The following is a 22,508-nucleotide window of genomic DNA, read 5'->3' on the forward strand; positions in this document are numbered from 1 at the left end:
CATACCAATAGCGATGGGTTTATAAGACAATGTGGTTGCATCCCAATTTGATGGAGCCAGATCCTGATGCACGACAGGGTGATATCAGGGAATCTGTCGACTCCGGGACACTCCTCTTCTCTCATCCTCTGTCTGACCAGGCAACGAGGAGAAAATGTGGGCCAGGGGCCCTTACTTATCTCTGTCATTAATCTTAATTTGTCAGAAAGGGGGCGGAGGGAGGGTGTGAGTGAAGGGAGGTGGAGGAGGGGGAGGAGGTAACAGCACCCCTGCCGCCCCATTATGGTGTCATTCCTCTGTTAGCGACGGATAAGATCTCCCCCAGAACCACCTGCAGCTATTTCCCCACTTTAGCCTGCTCCCGTCACCCCACCACCACCACCCCCTTCCCCATCACCACCACCCAACCCCTCCCCCACATCACCACCCTCCAACCTCCCCATCCCCCTCAGAGCTGCAGCCCAGGACAAAAAGTGGGCAGGGGGAGGGTGTCTAGCCCCACACCCTGGGACCCTGACCCATGGCCTGACACCTCTGGTGGACTGAAGAGCCAGGGCCTGGTCAGGGACATTAGCCTCTGTCTCAGTTCAGGTGAGACATCTCCGCTGATAAAAGCTGTGGTTGTGTATCTCTCCGCTGGGCCCCCAGAAGGAAAAGTGTCTCGGGGCTTGTTCTGACAGACTCACCCTGGTCCTGCACAAGGGGAGAACCGAACTTCTAAACACACACCCCTATTAAAGACACATTTTTTAGATTTTCTTTGAAAGATGTCTTAATATTGAAATGCACACCTCTTTATAGCCTTTTAACAATGTTTTGTATTTTACAAGTTTTTTTTTGCACTGTGACTGAATGTAGTGCTTTTAAAGAAAATACCCCAATGTTTTTATCCATTTATCACCATGTTACTGTGTCATAATACAATGCACCTTTTAAACAAAGTAATTTAAAAAGACAAGTACCAATAATTTTTTTAACTAACTTCAACGGTGAACTTTCGAAAGTTAAAATCTCTGTTGAGAAATCATCCCTTGTGGTGCGGGAGGTGGAGCGATGAAGATGCTGAGTGTGTCAGGCGGATAGGGAGAGGGGAGTGAGGGAGGGCTGGAGGGAAGGGGGGAGGGGCAGCAGCACTTTCTCTGCTGCATGCTTCTCGACAGGCAGCTTGATTAATGAGGGCTTGATTGACAGTTGTGACAGATACTGCTGGATGAGCTGAGCAGGAAAAGATAGTTAACCTGCCGACACGTCACCTGGTTGGGTTACACTGGACCTCTTTCAGCCTGCCTAAAGAGTGGGATGTTTACCTATCGTTAGAAGAAGGTAAATAAACAATATAACAGTCGGTTACAAATGGTTTTTATGTTACTGTACTTGTCTATTGCCTGCGACACAACAAATAAATTACATTCTCAATTACAATTCACAATCGCTTTGGCTCAATTATCAAATTGGCTTAGAAAAACAATTTTCTAAGCCATCATATCTGAACATTGAGTTTCTTGCTCTCCCCGGATTTTTATTTGTTATTGATTTAAGCAAATTGCACGTGTTTTAGCGTGCACAAAAGAGTAAGTACAATCGTCTACAATTGACACAATAATTACATGCACATAACTTTGTTGTTCAAAACTGATGAGTTGATTCTCAGTGAAATTGTCACACTCTTTTCAACTTCAAAGCATTCTTTCATCATGTGAACCATCACATGCAAATTAATCCATTCAAGAATCAAAATCTGTCAGACATACATGTAATTTACATAAATATCTAGGACATGGTATGTCATGGAGTCGGGTTTTGTAATGTGAGGAGGTACAATTTATTGTTTTTTACAGAACTATGGCAGTTTTTTTTTTGCATGGATATCCTTTTGTGGCAAATTTTCTGATTGCTATATGTGACTTTATATGTAAGAAATATGTAAAAGTGCAGACTAAAACTAAATTGCTGTTTACGTGTAACGCATTGCTACAAAAGTATATTTAATGTAATATTTTTCTGTGTACTACAGTATAACGAAAACCTTTCCTGGTAAATGTTCTGTTGAATATGACATCCAAAAAGCTTGTATAGGACAGTTTGTCTATGTCATCAAAACAGTTGAACAAAACTGACGTTTGTATATGAGAAAAATGTCCAGGGTTGATCGCCACGGTGAAGTATTTGCACACAATGACAAAAAAAACAACTTTTAACTACAGTGGAATTGGCCAATTTACTGACAGAGTACCGGTAACTAGGGTCTGAGGAATTAATTAAATTGCATTTAATCAATTGTATTGCATGTTGCAGACATGCAATAGAGATGTGATTTCCCCTAAAATAGTTTTAGACATTTGCACTTTTAGTTTAGAATCTGAATCAGAAAGGGTTTTAATCGCCATGAAAGTTTGCACAGACAGGAAGGTGCATAAATTCAACATATAGGAGTAGATCTTAAATAAATAAACAAGTTTAATATACTATACTATACAAGGTGCAGAGTCTAAAGAACTAATACTAAGGGGACAGGTATGTAAAATAAACTAAATATAAAGTATAAAATAGCTATAATGTACACTATAAATACAAAAATACAAATAGGGTACTAATAGGGTGCTTAGTGGAAAAATAGGGTACTTAGTGCAAAAATAGGGTACTTAGTAAAAAAGGGTTAGGGTTAGAGAAGGTTAAGACTGTTTCACAAAATTGAGATAAACTTTTCCAGAACATCACAACACTGGTTGTGATCATGCAAATTAATTTATCTCAAATCTAAATTCAGTTACCATAATAGTTTTGCTGAATATTTTCAGAGATAAAGTGTCACGGCGTGAGGTGGGGTTGGACCCAAACGCAGGGGAGTCGGCAGGCATAGCAGAAACAAGGGTTTTATTCTCAAAACTGGGAACAGATAGGGTACTCACACGGACAGGTATGGTAAGGACAAGACAAAGACTGGACACCAAACAGAAACCTAAATACACAGAACCAAACGACACACAGGTGGACACTAACGCTAACAAGAACAGGTGAAGACAATGACAGGGAAACACTAGGGCAGGGCAAAAAACTGAAACCGGGGGGGCACGGCTGTGGCCGTGACAGTACCCCCCTCTCAAGGGACGTCACCGGACGTCCCACAAGGCCGGAGCAGGTCCGGGGGTCGGCCCGGAGGCAGGGCAGAGGGCCGGGGCAGGTCCGGGGGTCGACCCGGAGGCAGGGCAGAGGGCCGGGGCAGGTCCGGGGGTCGACCCGGAGGCAGGGCAGAGGGTCGGGACAGGTCCGGGGGTCGACCCGGAGGCAGGGCAGAAGGCCTGGGGCCCGAAGGCCGGAGCAGGTCCAGGGAACCACCCGGGGGCAGGACAGGCACAGGGGACGGGCACAGGGGACAGGAGGCGCCTGGGAGCGCGGACGAGGGGGCGTCTGGGAGCGCGGACGAGGGGGCGCCTGGGAGCGAGGACGAGGGGGCGCCTGGGAGCGCGGACGAGGGGGCGCCTGGGAGCGCGGACGAGGGGGCGCCTGGGAGCGCGGACGAGGGGGCGCCTGGGAGCGCGGACGAGGGGGCGCGGGCACGGCGGAAGGCTGCGGCCAGGAGTCCTAGGGCGGAGGAGGCGGCGGCCAGAAGTCCTCGGGCGGAGGAGGCCAGAAGTCCTCGGGCGGAAGAGGAGGCGGCCAGGAGTCCTCAGGCGGAGGAGGTGGCCAGCAGTCCTCGGGCGGAGGAGGTGGCCAGCAATCCTCGGGCGGAGGAGGCGGTGGGCGGGGCACAGGGCAGGACCGAGGCTGGGGCACAGGGCAGGAACGAGGCTGGGGCACAGGGCAGGACCGAGGCTGGGGTACAGGGCAGGACCGAGGCTGGGGCACAGGGCAGGAACGAGGCTGGGGCACAGGGCAGGACCGAGGCTGGGGCACAGGGCAGGACCGAGGCTGGGACACAGGGCAGGAACGAGGCTGGGGCACAGGGCAGGAACGAGGCTGGGGCACAGGGCAAGAACGAGGAACAGCCTCGGTGGTCTGGGTGCTGGGCGGCGCAACCTTGTTCGTCCGGGCGCAGGGCGGCACAACCTCAGAATGAGGCAGGGGCACAAGGCAGGATCGAGGCAGGGGCCCAGGGCAGGACCGGGGCTGGAGTACAGGGCAGGAACGGGGCTGGGTACCGGCGGCAGGCGGCCAAGACTCCCCGGCAGGAACAGCCTCGGTGGTCTGGGTGCTGGGCGGCACAACCTTGTTCGTCCGGGCGCAGGGCAGCACAACCTCAGGACAGGGCAGGATCGAGGCAGCGGCCCAGGGCAGGACCGAGGCTGGAGTCGGGGTTCAGGCTGGGGCTGGAGCCGGGGTAGGAACCCGGACAACACTTTGTCCGGGTTCTCAAAGTCTGCAAATACATTCTCAAAGTCCGGGTTCCTACCCCGGCTCCAGCCCCAGCCTGAACCCCGACTTTGGGTGGGCCCTCCGCTGCAGGCTTCGGGGTCCACCAAGGGCAAGTCGGGTCCCTAGGAAAGGGTTCAGGGAACTCTCTGCTGGGTCCATTTGTGGTCTTGTCCTTCTGTCACGGCGTGAGGTGGGGTTGGACCCAAACGCAGGGGAGTCGGCAGGCATAGCAGAAACAAGGGTTTTATTCTCAAAACTGGGAACAGATAGGGTACTCACACGGACAGGTATGGTAAGGACAAGACAAAGACTGGACACAAAACAGAAACCTAAATACACAGAACCAAACGACACACAGGTGGACACTAACTCTAACGAGAACAGGTGAAGACAATGACAGGGAAACACTAGGGCAGGGCAAAAAACTGAAACCGGGGGGGCACGGCTGTGGCCGTGACATAAAGGCATACATGTGACATAATGTACACAAGGTGGCAGTATTACAATAGTGTTGTTACTGAGGCATTAACATATGACATATTTCGGTTGAGATTTTGTTAATTAATTGATTATAAAGTGTGACTCAATCATGTAGTAAAACAAATACAGAATTGTATTTAGTTTACTAAATTAAATCTTTAGCAATGGTAGGCTACTTTGCTCCTTTTTTCAACTGTATCTCCTACTTTTTACTTTGTTAGCTTTATATTTGAGGGGATTTTCCTTTCCTTGAAAGTCCTGCTCTCCAAGATGAAAGCTGAGGGAGGGAGGGAGTGGTCTGGGGCTGTCACTGGAGCAGGACACGGCTCTGAAGATCACAGACACCCCGGTGTAACCGAGACGGTGATTCACACACACCGGGCCCTTCCCCATCCATATGGCCGTAAAACGACAGATCCCGCAGGTCTGCTTCAACAGACAGCTCGTATAAATTCAAGTCCACGGAACCCCTCACCTTTTCTCAATCTTAGAGTCTGTATTGAAATAAACATCCACAAATCATGCAACAAAAAAAGACAAAACACCTATAATCTGATGTCTGTAGGAAATGGTCTAGTCTCCAACGCAGCAGCACAGGACAGTAAGTGGATTCAGGTGGTAAAACCTCTCGTCCCATAAAAGCTCTCAGCGCCGCATGTCATCGGCTCCTGTCAGAGCTCTGGCAGGTCCTGACGGCATCGAGTGTCTTTTACAGGAGCCAGATGAGAGAAGGTGCCGGAATAAAGTGCATCGAGGGCCCTCCTATCGAGCTTTATGAAAGGATTAAAGGATTTGCCGTTGACTGTCACAAAGCCGTCAATCAGCGTCCTGTCTGTCAAGGGGGGCGGGGGGCAATTTACAACCTTAAACTAGAGGACCTGGGGGCTGATGTCACAGGAGAGGATATATAACTTCATCTGGCGGGTCCCCTCAGCTTCCCAAACACCAACACCTTGAGCTTTCACAATGAAGACCAGTCTGGGACCATGACACGAGACACTACAAATTACTATCGCTTCTCAATACCTCTAGAGATGTTCTCTCAGGAATGCTAGTGCAATCCTATACGTCCACACATCACCTCTACATCGCTTACCCCTTTCTAATCCACAGGCTGTGATGGCAGAGTGGAGTTTTACTACATAAAGGGCTGTTGTCTAAGCTTCCATTTGCCTCAGCCTAACTAAAAGTTTATATCAGCTTTCTTACGTCAGTATTAAGTACGGTGAACAATGCTGCCTTTCCAGGGCTTTGTGTCTTTGACAAGAGACTTGGCGTCTCTCTAGGGGCTTCAAGGCGTGTGGGTGTTAGGTGGCTGACTGCACTGATGAGGGACAATTTGTCAGATAGCTTAGCAGTTGACCTCCTAGCCACTGGCTTCGTTCACAGCAGACAGAGACAAATCTTCCTGCCACGATGGAGGTAAAGAGAGGGAAGTCCCCAGTGTCTCAACATGTGTGTGTAGGGGACCGAGAAGACATGCCAGCACAATAAAGGAGGCTCTGACGAAGGAATGAACGGATGAGAGAGAAAGACAGACAGAGAGAGAGAGACCTCCCAAACCTGTCTTCACCTCTCAGTGTCAATTCATCACCTTCTGATTGGGTGGTTGTCAACACGAGGAGGAAGGCTGCTGGAGAGGCCGGGTATGGGGGAGGGAGGGAGAGGGGGGGGGGAGAGGGAGGGTATGGGGGAGGGAGGGAGAGGGGGGGGGAGAGGGGGGGTATGGGGGAGGGAGGGAGAGGGGGGGGGGGAGAAGGGGACAGATCACCTCTCCAGATCCGCTGGAGAGGCCTCTGCTCGGTGCACTTAGCACCATGCTCCAGAGTCAACGTGCGAGGCAGGGGTGGGGTGGGAGCCGGGTGATCCCTGGGGCGGCACTCAACGCCCCTCCCCTTCCCCCCACATCTATTGTCATCTGCCTGTCTCTCAGCCTCTCTCTCTCCAGCAGCCATCCGCCTGGAGGAAACCCACTTCCTCCGCATTCTTCCTCCCTCCATTACCCCCAGGGACAGCCGGTGGGGAGGGGGTGTGTGTGTGAGTGGGGGGCGCCGCAGGGGGCTCCCAGGCAGGCTGGGGCACAGAGGCCTGTATCAATGTCACGGGTAGAGGGGTGGGGGGTTCTGGACCTACTTTAAGACACTGCAGCACAGCAGGTGAAAGAATCACAAATGCAAATCAACCAAGGAAGGTGCAGGTTGGGAGGGGGGGATAGACAGGGGTGCCGTCCAGCTACCCCTGAAAGGACTCATGGCTGTGATAAGACAGCGATGGGGTACCAGCACACCTCACTGAGCGAATATGTCATGGCCGTGAGACAGGGGCTGTGGCAGGGTGTCTGATAGAGTGCACCCATGTCAGAGTGATATATGGGTGCAGTAACACAACCTCTGGGGGAGTCATGGCGGGGGGGGTGGGGGGGGTGCTGCCCGGTCACACAGCCTCAACACATCTCAAGGCCCAGGTATAGGGGCCATCCATAAATATTTGAAACTTGTCACTCATTTCTCCTTCTGTGATTAATCATATTCATGGCTTCACTAACTACAGAACTTCTGTTTTCTCAGGCAATTTAACTACTTTATGGCAAAAACAAACCTGTTGTTGTTGAATGAATGTGTCTAAGTCTTTCTGCAGCATTTCCTAAGATGAAATGAATACTAGGTATATTTTACCTCATTGATAATCAGAGTATGCATTGAGAAAGTATGCAACTTTAAAAGGAACAAAAGAACATATTAATATTTGTTTGTCTTTGCGTAAAAGAGACGTTGGACCTGACTCCTGACTAATATCGTACCTGTTTCCAGGCATTATGGAAAGTCTGCATTAGCTCCAGTCACAGCCATGTAGAGAAAGATTCATGTCATCTCTGTTCGCTTCGATGGACCAGTCACAGCAATGGCAGATCGTGGAGAGATTGAATAGTTCCTGAAACATAGCAGGAAATAGCTGAGGAAAGTTGCAGAAGAATAGCCCATGGGTTAGCAACAAGGCTCATGACCCCCAATTGACACTAACTCATGTATAAAAGCTTGGCCGAGGAGCGTTACATACACGCTCCTCTGGCACACAGCCTCACTGCACTCTTTTACTTTATACTTTTGTTTAGTTATTTTTATCATTTTTTTGTTAGTATTTTTTTGTAAACTTTTTAAAATGTCTTACTTTTATGTTTGACGACTGCACACATTTCGGAAAATATTCTTATTTGTTTATTGTATGCACCTGCCCACCAAAGTAAATTCCTTGTTGTGTAAACTACTTGGCTATTAAACAATCAGTTTGTATAATATCAGCACATCTAAATCAAATTAACATGTGCATTAAACCATATCAGTTGATTATCCCCCACCAATTTAGTATAATTATTTCTCAACTGTACATTGCTCTGGCTCCAGTTAGCTGGTTGAGTGTTCATGTAGCATTTTTTAAAACCATAATTAGGTTTAGCCCTATAGCCCACAACAGGGATTTGATTTATATTTCTCATTTGATTTATCATCAAATGAGAACTTACTTGCTGGACAAAATTTCAGTTGGCAATTCAAAAATACATCAATCTTATTTTTTCATTGCTATTACAATGCAGATGTGGCCAGATGAGCAGCTGACTGTGAAAAGCTAGATGAGCAGCTGGCACAATAGTTTGAATCAAGGGGTTTCTTTAAAGGGGTTCTTTCAAGTGTGTTCTCTTTATGGATTAAATGCTGACTAGCTAACCAATAACAAGGCAATATTAAGTGGATACTTTATTTTAAGTATAAATCTGTGAATTTTGTTAACTCACAGAATTAACACGTTTACTGATGCAAAACCTCTACCGGCATTATGCGCACACAAACTCCAATTAAGTTGACACTGGATCAACTAACCAACATCTTAATCACTAGCTGCATCACAGGCACGGGCAGTCTTACTACAGTAGGATTCCTGGAATCTGTGTGTGTGTATGTCTGTTGCTCGATTATCTCTCGAAGTACATATTGTACAAAGTTGAAATGTGACAGATGCACTGCTCAGGACCAAAGGATGTGCAGTGAAGCGGGTGAAGTTGTTTAAACGTGACAAAGAAACAAAAGTATATTTGAGGCATGAAAGTCACATATTTTGAACAGTTAAGACAGCCTATCGCCCATCAGGGGGTCCCTGAGGGCTGTAGTGGTGGGAATTTACTGACTAGGATCTTCGAATCTCGTTCAGTGAAATGAACTAATCATTTTCATGTCATTCATTTAATTCATTTGAAAATGAATGAAACCCTAACCCATGAAACCAAACATCAACACATGCATGTTGTTTGGTGAAATAATTTTCCAATCATTATTTTAATGTAATGTTTTGCTGGTTTTAAATTTAGTTTACATAATGCAAGACTCGAGAGTCAGAGAGAAAACTTTGGCGTTGTCCTTTAAGGTCAGTCAATCTGCTGGAACACTATGGATTAAAGTTTTCTGAGGTTTGTCTGACAAAGCCATGCTCTGGGCAGGATGTGTCTTTGGGAAAGCTCACAGAGGGTTTCGCCAGAAGTTCTTCAGGGAAATAGTTTGTGAACTTACCTGAGAGGACCAATGAAAAACACTAAGTCTTGAAAGAATTTCTACCCTAAGGATCTGTCCTTCCCCTGTCTTTAACCCCCCCGTCAATCAGGTATTCCCGGGTGACTGACAGTATACAAAGCCTTTCTAACTGGTTTATTTCTAATTATTCCTTGTCAACGGTAATATGCTCTATGGTTTTATGAACACAAATATCACAAAATAATTTGAAATGTAGAAATGTTTTAGGAAAATACCATCTCACCTATTCCTGAGTTGTGTGATTTCTCCATCTGTGACCACCAGAGGTCCTCCTTCTCCTCTCCGCTAACAAGAAACTAAAAACCCGACTCACCATTCCAAAACCGTATCAAGAGAAGGGATTCCGAAACACTATAAAATCTGAGATGTATGGGAACCCTCTTGATGGAAATATTGTCTGTGATTTTCCCCAACACGGTCTTCACAGTGTCCGATTGACACGCCTCGATGCTGTGAGATTCAGGTGAGGGGGATTTATAATGAGACTAACAGAAACTATAAAATATAGGGATGTAAATGTACAGACATGTCAAATAGGTAAAATATGTCCTGGGCCATGCCTACTGTGGCGCTTGGTGAACTGTTCTCCCATGCCCCCCTCCCCACCCCTTGGCACTTTGCCCAAACCTGTTTGTGTGGCTGGCTGGCTGGCTGGCACCGTCTTTGGGCATAGCAAAATTGCTAATTTCATCCCATAAATCACTTTCCGGTTCATCGAGAGGTTAGTTATGGGAGTAAAGTGTTTCAGCAGGTGACTCCAAACATTATTCCTTGCACTTTTCAAATGCTTTTTAATCCTTTAGGTGTGACACAAACACTTAACAAAGGAATTCTTTGCTGCTGTGTCTTAAGCGCTGCCCACTGAGAGGAGAGTTCTCCCTGCCATGACATGTCAAAATAATAAGCTCAGTAGACGAGGGGCTACAGAGCTTCAGAGAGGTAAGCCATCATACACTGCTCACAGACCATGCCTGCACACAGCTTGTTTTTAGACGTACACCTCAAAGACAACATTCATTTGTTTCATTTATTACAAAAATCAACGACACAATTGTTGTATCCCCTCCTGGGATACTTTCTCTTTTTCCAATGGGTCGTTGATTCAAAACTGTTGAAGCTCCATTCAGAGTGGAGCTTCGAGAAGAGAACCAGCCAGCCAGCCAGCTCAAGAAGGTGGCTGCTGCACCTGATATGTCCCACATGTTGATCTCAGAGCCTGTTGACATGTCAACAACGCAAACCCAAACTGACCTGCAGGTGTCTCACCCCATCATTCACTGGGGAAACTCAGGACAACTGCGGGAACATGAATAGGCCCTTCTCTTTAAAGCCACTGTGGAATGTGGTCTTTGGAAAATATGGACATGTACGTTCACCCAGAGAAAATGCATGCTACCTTATTATCTCACTTTTATTTGTCCTATTCTGAGAGGTGTAAGGCCTTGCCAAGTGTCTCCCATGTTAACCTTCAATTAGTTAGATTTTTTTCAGAGAACCTCTTATTCATGTTTCCTGAGCATGGATGTGTGCTTTGGGCAGATAAGTGGCCACACAGTTTAGCCTCCATTTCTTTGTTCGAAAATATCTGGTCATTCGATATCATCTTCTAGCCAGGCGTGTTAATAAAGGAGGGCATTGTTTATGAGGCCAGGTAGTTCTGTCTTACACAATTCTCTAGATGCCCGGACAGCTTCAAGACTCTGCCGTGAGCTTGGCTGCCAGTCAGAATCAACACGGTACACCTGATCACTCACCAGCTACACAGAGAACTCTGCACACCTCTCACCAGCCGCACCGCACCCATGGAACCTGCACACAGTATTACTATCAACAATGTTCTCAATCCAGGACATAGGTTTAACACGTCAGCTGAGGTTCAAATCTTGTAGCCTGTCCTGTGTTCTCAGGAGCTTATTTCAAGCTGTGGTTAATTAGAAAGGCAGCCTGACTCAGACGAAGGCCCCCATTTCTAAAATGATAGCTTTATCTACGAGGGCGGCCCACGCTCCAGTAACAGGTGGCCGTTTCATTAAATTTAAACGCCTGACGATTGCTCTCTTCATGAAAGGCCGGCCAGTAATATGGAACCAGGATGATTGCAGGGGGGGGGGGGGGCGTAGCTAACTACAGTGGCTGGATGAGACCTCAGCCCAACGTAATAAGAAAATCCTGAGAGCCTGGGCCATTAACCTGTCAGGCTTCTTACCATTACAGACTATTAAAACAACACAAGTCTCTGATTCATCCTCATTATATTTATTGGATGAAAGGACCTGACCTAATGGAAGTTGCCCTGGCTGGACACCCACTCCCTCTACAACCATCCCCCCTCCCTGGTTAAACTGAAGTTACCCCCCTCCCCCCAAATAGTCCATGGTGTTTGTATTACAAACAGATAATGTATCTGTCCCAAATCAATGCTGGTCTAGTGACAGTGGTGGCCGTGGTTTTGAATGATTTCCTGATGGATTGGCTGATTGGCTGATTGACAGATTGAGGATGTCAAACCTGTTTCGAGTCTACAGCATGTGTGTGAGTGTGAGTGAGGTGTGAAGCGTTCCAGACAAGCCTCTGGTCTCTCGTGGGATGTTTGCCTCTAGCTGTATACAATGCATCAGACTGTAGCGCTGCCTGCATTTCCTGATATGTTTACATGTACACACTGGGCAGTGTGCCTGCCTGTCTCTCTAAACACCACAGAAAACAAGCACTTGTCCCCCTGTTCTCATGCTCTGCGGTAACTATTGTCACAGAGGGCCTTGGTGAATTCCTGATGAACCTTAAATATCATGTGTGCCATGCTATCACATGCTGTGTGTTTAAGGGCACTCTCAAGGCCCACACACATTCTCTAGGTGGTTGTGTGTGCTGAGGTGAGCCCACTCATTAGTGGTGGTCATTACTGGCCACTCATATTCTAATAGGCCTTAAGGAGGCGTCTGGAAGCCCACCCATTATGGAAATGAGGGCCAAAGGGGCTTGCCCGGCCAGACTTGCCCCATGACCCAGGCCTACCGCCCCCTTCAAGGTGCCTGTCTTGGGGCTGCAGGGGTGGGCTATGGACATGTTCTGGCCCCATCAGACGAACAGGTCCCTGGCTGGGATCCCCCCAGTAGACAGACAGACTGTCCTGATGGCTTCTGTTCCAGCCAGCCTATTGTTGTGACTTAACTGCCGGCCACTGTTCACATTAGCATAAAGATAAGATAGTGACACCTCCCTTTGAATTGTATTTGGAGTGCAGAGAGGGAAGGCTAATGAAAGAGATAATTACAGTTCACGGAGGGAGTGGCACTGACAGTTGCAGACAGCTATCTTGAGAGGAGTCGGAGTTTTTTCCTATGGTTTTAAATTTGATCAGCAATGTTTTCTAAATGAATAATAACAATACATTTTCTGTTAACAAGTACAATACCCCAAATATTAACGGATAAGACAACTAGTCAAGCCGTCTATAGAGTCATCTGGAGTGAGGCCACATCCTCGTGTTCCTGGGCTGCTCTGACGAGGGCCTGCAGAGCCAGTGCATGCTGGGAGAACCACAGGAGTTAGATCAACCACAGGGTTGTTCAGAGGAACTCCCCCGCCACAGGAGAGGCTGGTGGTTGAGAGGAGCTCATGATTCCACGCTCTGCTTTAACCGTTTCCAATGTTCTCCTCTTTGCTCCATTGGCAAAAAAACACTGGGATCATCATCAACATAGTTCTGGGCATATGCCCAGAACTATGTAACCAGTGTTTTTATATATATATATATATATATATATATATATATATATATATATATATATATATATATATATATATATATATATATATATATATAATGATATTATCTCAAGAGACAGTCTGAATGATAATGAAGAGGTTAAGATGTGTAATATATGTAAGGTGGGTCAGATGGCTGAGCGGTTAGGGAATCGGGTATTACTCAAAAGGTTGCCGGTTAGATTCATATCTAACTGTGCATAATGATGTTGTGTCCTTGGGCAAGGCACTTCACCCTACTTGCCTCGGGGGAATGTCCCTGTACTTACTGTAAGTCGCTCTGGATAAGAGCGTCTGCTAAATGACTAAATGTAAATGTAATGTAATATATCAAAAATGTTCTCCCTTGTATTCGAAATTGATTTTTTATGTTTTTTTATTGGTGCTGAGGTCATGTCTCTCAGGTCTCTCTCTCCCCATGTTAATCAACACCATCATTTTACAGGGATTGACTCAGTACTCATCGCACCATGTCCATTCCAGAGCCCGTGGTACTTGTTGTTGTTCAAATTAGGCTTTTGATGGTCCCAGGCCTCTAGCCTGTACAAAACCGACATTTTCCCTCAATGTACGTAAAAATACCCCTTGTCCTTTGTCAAGTGGGGGCACGCTAACACACTTAAGATTTCATGCAGGCTTCTCTGTTCTACTGTCATCATCAGCCTCCACACACACGCTCACATCCCCTGTCCATGTCACTGTAAAGGAATGCAGGCATATAATGCTATAGAGTACATCCCACTAGATGGAGGTGAAGCGACACAAACGGATGACTGATCCAAACATGGGGTGTTTGGATCAGAAACGGTTGAGGCCTTGGAAGGCACCGAGTCTTGTGTTTACAGTTGACACAGGGAACTGTGTGTGCTGCACAGACTCCCACACTGCAGGCACTCAACAGACACTGGTTCGTTTGTGTTATCAGCAGTCTGGCAATATGCTAACCCACAAACAATAATATTATGGAATATAATGTGTCTCTGGCCTGGGAGCATTCCATATTAAAGACAAAACACGATTACATTTGGTTTGATACATGAAACACGATTGGGATTCTGTAAGTGAGCATTCCTTCATCTAATTAATCATGAGGAGTTTTAATGAAGATGACCAGATAATGGTGCAATTATTGTCATGAAGGGGGCCTATCACATTATCAAAGCCTTACATCTGCAAGAACAACCCTAAGACTGGAGCTCTTCTCTTCCCCCCTCCCATTTCAAATTGGGAGCAGCTGCCTTAGAAGTGAGCCTGGGCCTTGAAGTGCAGGCCTGGATTAGCCGAGAGCACAAAAGGATCGTTTGGAGGGGGGCATGTCTGTCCCCTTTTGAAAGGATATCATTTAGAGCCTTCAGCAGTAGATCATCTGCAGCTTACACAAGCCCAACTTGTGGTGGGTGAAGAGGGGGGCTTGATCAAGCCAGGCTAGCTCCCTGTGAAGGGTATGTTTGATGGCTCAGTCTGTCTCTCCTGACTCGCTATTGGTATGCATGCAACACAATAGGTGTGTGTAGGGGGGGGAGCATTAGAGCCCCTAGAGGGGAGAGGATTGGAATTCCCTGGGGCAGATCCACCACACCAGCATCTTGCACACTTTCTGGTGGAGATCCTTCTTAGCAATTCACAGGTGATCTCCCTCCCTTTGTAGATACACACCTATGCCCTGCGACATCTATCCAGGTCCATTTTACAAAGCCTTAACTTGTAACAATGTACTATTTCATTTATAATTTTGCCTTGATTAAATAGGATTTATTAGGATTTAAAATAGGATTAATTGCAGATCATTACACAAGAACCTACACAACTAGGCATTTTTACTATATGTTATCTTCAACCTTTGACTACCTCAGCATGAATGAGAATAAGTAATTGTCTTCCATAGGTTGCTATTTAAAGTTCCAAACGTTCCTCAACCTCTGTGACACTGAAAAACAGCCTGCCGCTTCCCCAGGGCAGTCACTTCCTCTGTTATCTGTCACCACTTCCTGTCTGTGAGCGAGGAGGTAACGACAGCACACAGGTGTTCCATCAGGTCACACACAGGGTGGTATCCCTCCAGGAACTATCAGTGTTACAACCTACAACTATACTGTTGTTGTCTGGATCCTCTATGGTTCAAAACCCACAGTCTGTTTCCCCACCGTGAGCGTGTGATCAGGATGGTACACACCCAGCGCAGTGCTGACAGCTCAGAGTGAACCATTATCTGGTCTGGAAGCTGAAGAGGAGTCATCGAAAATTTTGAGACATTGCCCATTACTTAGGTATTAGTTCAGAGTCTGCTAAATGAATACATGTAAATGAGTAAATGTAAATGTAGTTCTGTTGCACTGCACAAAGGAACTGAGTGCTTCCTGAACACTGTTGTTCTGCCAAGTGTCATGGAGTTGGAACCTTACAGGAATGATTCACTGCCAATTACTTATTTGGGGAACTGCAAGAAAAACATTGGAATGACTAAGAAATAATATATAGTCTCTTACAGTTTACTCACACCTTTCAAAGTAGGCCTGTATTATGCAGGTCTCTCCAGATACCTGTTTATGACATTGTGTCAAATAGTGATGTTTGTCAACACCCAGTCAAGACAAGGGTGCTCCATTGTCACTGGTAGTGGCCATGGTTATATACCTGTCAGACAGCCAAACAGGCATAGGCCCTCCTTGTTGACGTCTCCCGTTGTGTTTCAAACTGCCACTACGTGTCATGACAAAATGAATGGCTAAAGAATAGTCTACCCCCAGTGCTGTTTTACAAGGAATTGTCCAAATGTATTCCAGCAGCAGACTGTATGGGGATGAGTTACATTGTTGTGGGGATAGGTTTTCCAGACGGGTCGATGTGAGGACAAGCCGTGATGGTGGATTTAATGGGTGCCGTTCTAGTCCGTTAATTCCACTATTTCTCTGACTCTTTCAGAAGGTAGCTCGACTGGCAGGGCCAGAGTCATCTCAAAATACTCTCCTTCCTGTGCATCTCCAACAGCCATCAGTCCTCGCTGGCACCCAGTCTACACGTTGCCTAAAGCCTGAGCCCTGAAATGTGAAGGGTGCATTCCATCACACACACATACAGTAGGCATGAAAAAACTGACAGACAACATTGCTATGTATTCTACACATTTTTCAAACGAAAACAATGCGTTTAGATCCTGCTATTTTCTCAGTTTCCTAAAGAGGAGCCAGAAAGTAAAAATGTGTGGTATTCAGCACACAGTATGGACAACATTAGGGCAACCCTATAGGGAGATATTACACGCTGTACAGTAGCACAGCTTTTTCATGTACTCCAGTGGTGATAGCCTGTCATCTGCTGAGATGGGACCTATTCTGTATAAAATCATCCATATGGCAATTGGCCCATGTGGTGATCCCATGCCGTTATCGCCCCATAGATTACGCTTTTTATGGGCCCAGCATAGAGGATGATGAAACCAAACCAGGTCATGCCGATTGATAGACATTATCCTCAGCTATCATATGTACGCTTCATCTTTTTTTACAGTACTGTGAATGGCGCTGTCTCCGCCCTGGTCTAGCCTGCCAGTGGCTACCCTCGAGCTGTCATCGTATTGTAATCTTAAATATTTAACTTCCTCAAGAGATTGAGCTGTAATATAAGATTTGCCCCCGTAATTCCTGCTGACTGCTACAAACAGATGTGAAATTTCAAGGGAGATCTAGACTGTAATCACCTCTGTATGGTCCTGCTATCATCTTCTGTCTGGTCAGACACGCAATGCCGTTCCGACAAGATCACTTTTCATTCCCACCTTCAGATTTGTCTATGAAGAGATAGTATATGGGGTTCAGAAAAACTTACTGTGATATACTGAACACATTTTAAATGGCATTTTGCAGTCATATGGGCACACACTGACTTATTCAACTACCCTCCCAAATATGGAAACTTACTGTATAATGTTTAATTATGAATGTAACTACAAGGCGGTGACCTTAAATCAATATAGCACAACTTCAAAGGACCCACATCTATTTTATATAGAGTCAGGTCTGGCCTGTTGTGGCCATTTTGATCATTATCAGTCGAAGGGATCTTCTAATGGCAGTTGAAGTTTCACACTTTGCTGAGTTATACACCAGTGATTCATCACTCAAGCTCATGTCAGTCACTGCATCCCCCCACCACCACCAATCTCCCCAGCCCCCAAGTTCCCATGCCATAGGCCCAACATCCAGTAGACTAACCCTACCTCCCAGTTCAGGAGGCTATATGATCCGTAAGAACATTGTAAAAGAGCTAAGGCTGCACGATTAACATGGACTGAACCATCCATCACATCGCATGGTTAGATAGATATATAGATAGATAGATCGCTAGATGTATGGATAGATGGACGGATGGATGGAGAGAGAGAGAGAGAGACAACTTGATTGGGCCCAAATTAGAAATTAAATACCTTAAATTAAATACAACCTCACTGTATAAAGCTGTTTGCATTATTTTAGTTTTGTATTACGCACATTGTGTAAATGTACCACAAAAATATGCTAAGATTGTAATTTTTTTCTGTTTGCCAACTACTCTGTGGTTTGAATGTGATTCGTTCCTTTCTTAAATCAGTTTGTTGTGACAGTCTGGAAGTGTGTTTGAGGAAGCAACACCAGTGACAATATTCCCCACTCCCCAGGGACAGATCAGGTGACCTGGGGGAGACTTGTTACTTCGTCTTCCATTTGCGGGGAAATGGGATTGGAATAATTTAGTTCCATATTCGGACAATGTGAGCCTCCGTGCCATTTTAGGTTGACCAGGTGAGCTTGAAACCCTTTATTATCCTTTGGCCTCTGTGAGGACTGGGCCCACCCTTTTGGAGGGGTTCTGTAGGTGAGTCCTGTAGCCTGGGGCCAGTCCCCAGGAGCAGACAGCAGGCATGGGAGTGCAAGGCTCGCCTGACTGATGTTCATCCAGGGGCCAGGTAGATGTGCCCCACAGGCAGAAGACCTTGGAGCGATTCGACACTGAGACATGAGATGGCTGTTTGGGAACATATAGGAAAATCACAAGGCATTATGTTAAATAAAGATAATTATTTAGCCCTTCTTACATCAAATTACAAAAATGAGTTTTATATGTAAAATAATATATAATAACGCTGATTACTCACAATTAAAGCGTAGTTTTTAAATATGGATCAGCATATTAATTTACTTCCATTATATAAATAAGCCTAAATACATATTTATATATAACATTTTTAATACAGAGCGCTGGGATTAAATATAAGAACATAATTTTTTGTGATAATAATAATTCTGATACTTGAATGTGTCTTAGATTTTTCAATAACTGCCTCTAATAAACTTGTAAGTGGTGAGAGAATTTCAATAGAAAACTTGTTGCTGTGAGAACCTTATTCTGGAAGACAAAAATTCTCTTTGTTAGATCAATGCCCGTTCTTCACATATAATCAGAACAAAATGCGGTCTGAGTGAGATAATTTGTTCCCATATCTGAGGTCACAATATTTTCATTCGAGCGCAGGAGGGGATCCCTGCTATTGCCAGGGCCTATTGTGTCGCAGCCACGGGCACAAAAGTCTTGTCAATGTTGCTTCATTCCAGACAACAGAGTTCCAGAGTGCATTCAATTATGAACCAATTAAGAGGTGTTTCCTTTTATTTACTTGCTTTGATTCCATGTGTACAGCATATTGTTTCAAAATACGACATTAGAATGTTGTTAAATCGCTTGAGAACCTCTTTTGGGAGAGCTCTATTATCATTTTCATTAGCATCTGAGCAGGAAACACATTTTCTCTTGTCTTGTCCCTAGGACAACCGTACACACAACAAAGGCACGTTACATGCTAGTTTGCACTCACATGAATCGTCCGCCGGATGCTCTTCAAGAATGAAGCGAAACGAAATCGAATTAGGCTATCGGACACACTCACACGATATGAGAAAAAAAAAATTCCCACAGTTATTGGCCGGTGATAAAACTTCAGATTCACGGAAGAAAATGGTAACAGGTGTGCGATATTCAAATGAGCTATGTAACTTTGACAGTAAAGCAGACCGTTTTAATTACCATTAAAAGGTTTAAAGTGTGGGGATGTGTGAAATATATATATGTATATTTTCAAATATAAAAATCACGTCTGTACTAGGGTTAAATAAAGCTGTGATGGCTTGTTGAATTCGGGTCCATTCAATTTGACAAACGGAAAATGTCAAATCTCACATAGGCTACTGTTTATAGCCTGTGCAGGTGTGGAAATTCAGTTTAATCACTGGCCTGGTTTAAGAAACCAACGCAAAAGCTAATGACCTATGTTTATTCGGATCAATTACATTTAGAAAATGGTTTTCTAGGTGTTAAATAGGACTAACTCCAAATCTGAGAGAACGTCTGAAAAAGCTGGTGGGGGGAGAGGGGTAGTGAACGCGCGGTCTGGGATAATTTTTTAACGCTTTATTTAACTTTAAGATTGTATTGTTGTCAATGGCACAAATGCATTAGCCTATATATAGTCTTTTATGTATCAAGGAAGTGCATTAAAGTCTTTTAAACACTAACAATTAAATCAAATTAACCCATGCAATAAGGTTGGCGAGGTGCGTTTTTGTGGAAAACCTTTATACTAAACTAAAAACAATAGGCCTACATTGACATGTTTTGTCATCATTAGACAGTAGGCCTTAATTAGTTTGATAAGAAAGATCGAACAGAACCTGTTTTTTGTTATAAAAGCAGAAATGCCTTATTAACACAATCGTAACCGCATACCTTATCGCATATAAAATGTAATAAAATGTGCCTACAAAATTCATGCTAATGATGATTTTGAAAGTAACCTAATTGGACGTTTGTTAAAATAAAGTAAGTCCATACATTTAGTCATTTAGGAGACGCTCTTATCCAGAGCTACATACATAACATGTGGAAGTGTATCACAGAGAATGTTTGCTGTTTATCTAAACATGACACAAATATAAATGGCTTCAGATACATTTATTCAAATAATGACAATGGGTTTAAATAAAATACACACATAATAGGTCTACATGCAGTGACCTAAAACGTTGTACACGTTAAAATACATTCCTGTACAAAATGTTGTCTCCTGTTAAATGTCAGTCTCGTCAGAGGCAAAGTTTATCCATGCAGCTACATAGACCTAATGGCCAAAAATACATTTGTGCACAAATGAGCTTTTCAGTAGCCTACCTTTTCCGTAATTTATTATGTTCATTAGTGCATACATTTAGCTGAACGTTATTTTATAGGCCTAGGCTATATTAAAGGGTAAAGATATTAACTTTGGCAAGTGAAGTAGGCCTATACAGCTTGCATTGTTGTTCCATGAGTTTACGCAATATTCTATATGTTAACAGATTAAACCAACATCAGAAAAGCACGGCTACACTTCTGTTCCTTCTCGGCTGTATATCAAATTATTAACACTGAAATGATTTGAAATAGGGTTGCCCAAGCCTGCACTGTTGTGTACAGGTGCGTAGTAGTTCATTCTGTTCGAGGTGAGGTGCGTGCTATCAGAGTTCAATGAAGTGTTTTGAGTGGGTGAGTACGAGCCAAGTCCAGACATGTTCTCTCTTTGTGACAACTCTCCAAGATGTACAGAACCGAAATCTCTCCCCCTGATGCCGTTGTTACTCCCAACCAGCATAGAGTTCATGTTAGATACGAAGTTGTTGTAACAGGGGCTGTGTTCAACCGATGGAGATGGAGAAGATTTGGAATCGGTGGAAGCGGGAGAATTCTGTAAACTTGTCGGGGATGAGCTAAGGATGCTGGCGGTGTCGGGGAGTTTCAGCGCGGTGTCTTCACTCTTCACCACTCCTGGCAGCGTCCCTGTGTCTCCGTTCATGTCAGCTCGCCTCTTTCTTTTCCTTCTGAAGTTACCGTTGTCAAACATTTTCTCACAGTTTGGGTCCAATGTCCAGTAGTTCCCCTTACCTATAAACAATTACCACATATATATTCGTAAATAAAAAAATAAAACGATTTTGTCAGCCAGGGTCTAGACAGTTATGATTAATCTGATCAATACATCCAAAATCGGTGCTTAAACTTCTTTAATAATCTAGAACGTCAAAATATAGTTCCAATAATTTGAAGAGAACTTACCAGGATCATCCTCATCTCTCGCCACTTTCTTGAAGCAGTCATTCAGTGACAAATTGTGGCGGATCGAGTTTTGCCACCCAGCTTTGCTTTTCTTGTAAAAAGGAAAGTTTTCAGCCACATACTGATAGATTTGGCTCAGTGTCAGTTTTTTATCTTGGGCATTCTGAATTGCCATCGCTATCAGAGCAGAGTAGGAGTATGGAGGTCTGACCATCTTGAACAGTTCTTGCTGGCTGGAAATAGAAAGCCATCCAAGGTCAGCACTACCAAAACCCGTGGGTGGCGGCAGGAATTGCCTTTGGTTCGCTCCGTATCCAGACTGTATGTAGGACGTCCCATTCGTTCCCGTGAGGTAAGGAGACGAGTTGATACCGGGGCCGTTCAGCCACAGGTATGGGTTTGTGGTCGGGGAGGTGTACTCCCCGAGACCGTAGCTGGGAGCATGCGCCGGAGGCCTTTGCGGGTGGTGATGTAAATTCTGCTGGTACATACCAAAGTTGTCACAGTACACTGCCATGTCCAGAAGCTCTTGAGCGCTATGGTGCTGTATAGGGCTGGCTTGAGGGTTGGATGGCTGATGTCCAAAAGCGTTCATAATCCGTTCTAATCAGTGACCAATACACCGCGCTCTGACTTTCTTCAAACATGAAGAACTACGATTCCCAGTGTCTGTCTCCGTCAGTGTCTCCCTGAGGACTGAGCTCACACCCGCGGGAGGAGTATTTATGTGGTTCGCCCATAGCCAAACAGGTATAGCCCATTGAGGGAACTTTTGGGTGACACCCCCTTCACTGTCACACTTCACTCGAATCGTCTTGACCAAATCTCCGGGGCAATGGGCACCGATACTGCCTAGATAGGCTACTAAAGGCAGAGGTTTAATTATTTAACATTAGATTAGGTATTTTTGTCTAAACCACGTACAATTAGGCATTATCCACACTGATTTTACATCTTTAAGCAAACGTTAAAATGTACTGCAAAAGTAGGCTACATTAGGATATTTTTATATAGACTATGGAGTTATTTAATTTATATTATGACAATATTTATACATTCATAGACATTTTGGAAGTTCTTTCATTTAGATTCACGGAAAGAAATAACCTGATGTAGGTTACGGCATGGATAGGCTCCCCGACTGATGGCCCACTTTTTATTTGCAGGACAATGTTCAATGTAAACAGAGCTGACCTGAGTGTGTTTATT

General features: G+C 45.0%; 1 protein-coding gene across 1 annotated transcript; it reads right to left on the reverse strand.

The window, feature by feature from the left end:
• Positions 1-20,147: 20,147 nt before the first annotated feature.
• On the reverse strand, positions 20,148-21,977 carry foxi1 (forkhead box i1). Its single transcript, XM_062474930.1, has 2 exons — positions 21,300-21,977; positions 20,148-21,128 (listed from the first exon to the last, which is right to left on the reverse strand). The coding sequence occupies exons 1-2, from the start codon at positions 21,892-21,894 to the stop codon at positions 20,572-20,574; spliced, it is 1,152 nt and encodes a 383-aa protein (XP_062330914.1). The 5' UTR covers positions 21,895-21,977; the 3' UTR covers positions 20,148-20,571.
• Positions 21,978-22,508: the final 531 nt, after the last annotated feature.

The sequence above is a fragment of the Osmerus eperlanus genome, chromosome 12, assembly GCF_963692335.1.
Source record: "Osmerus eperlanus chromosome 12, fOsmEpe2.1, whole genome shotgun sequence".
NCBI lineage: Eukaryota > Metazoa > Chordata > Actinopteri > Osmeriformes > Osmeridae > Osmerus > Osmerus eperlanus.

Coding starts and splice junctions, on each gene's coding strand:
- foxi1 (XM_062474930.1), bottom strand. CDS start 21,894: ATGAACGCTTTTGGACATCAGCCATCCAACCCTCAAGCCAGCCCTATA. Junction 21,129..21,299: donor GAGAGATGAGGATGATCCTG/GTAAGTTCTCTT, acceptor AATTGTTTATAG/GTAAGGGGAACTACTGGACA.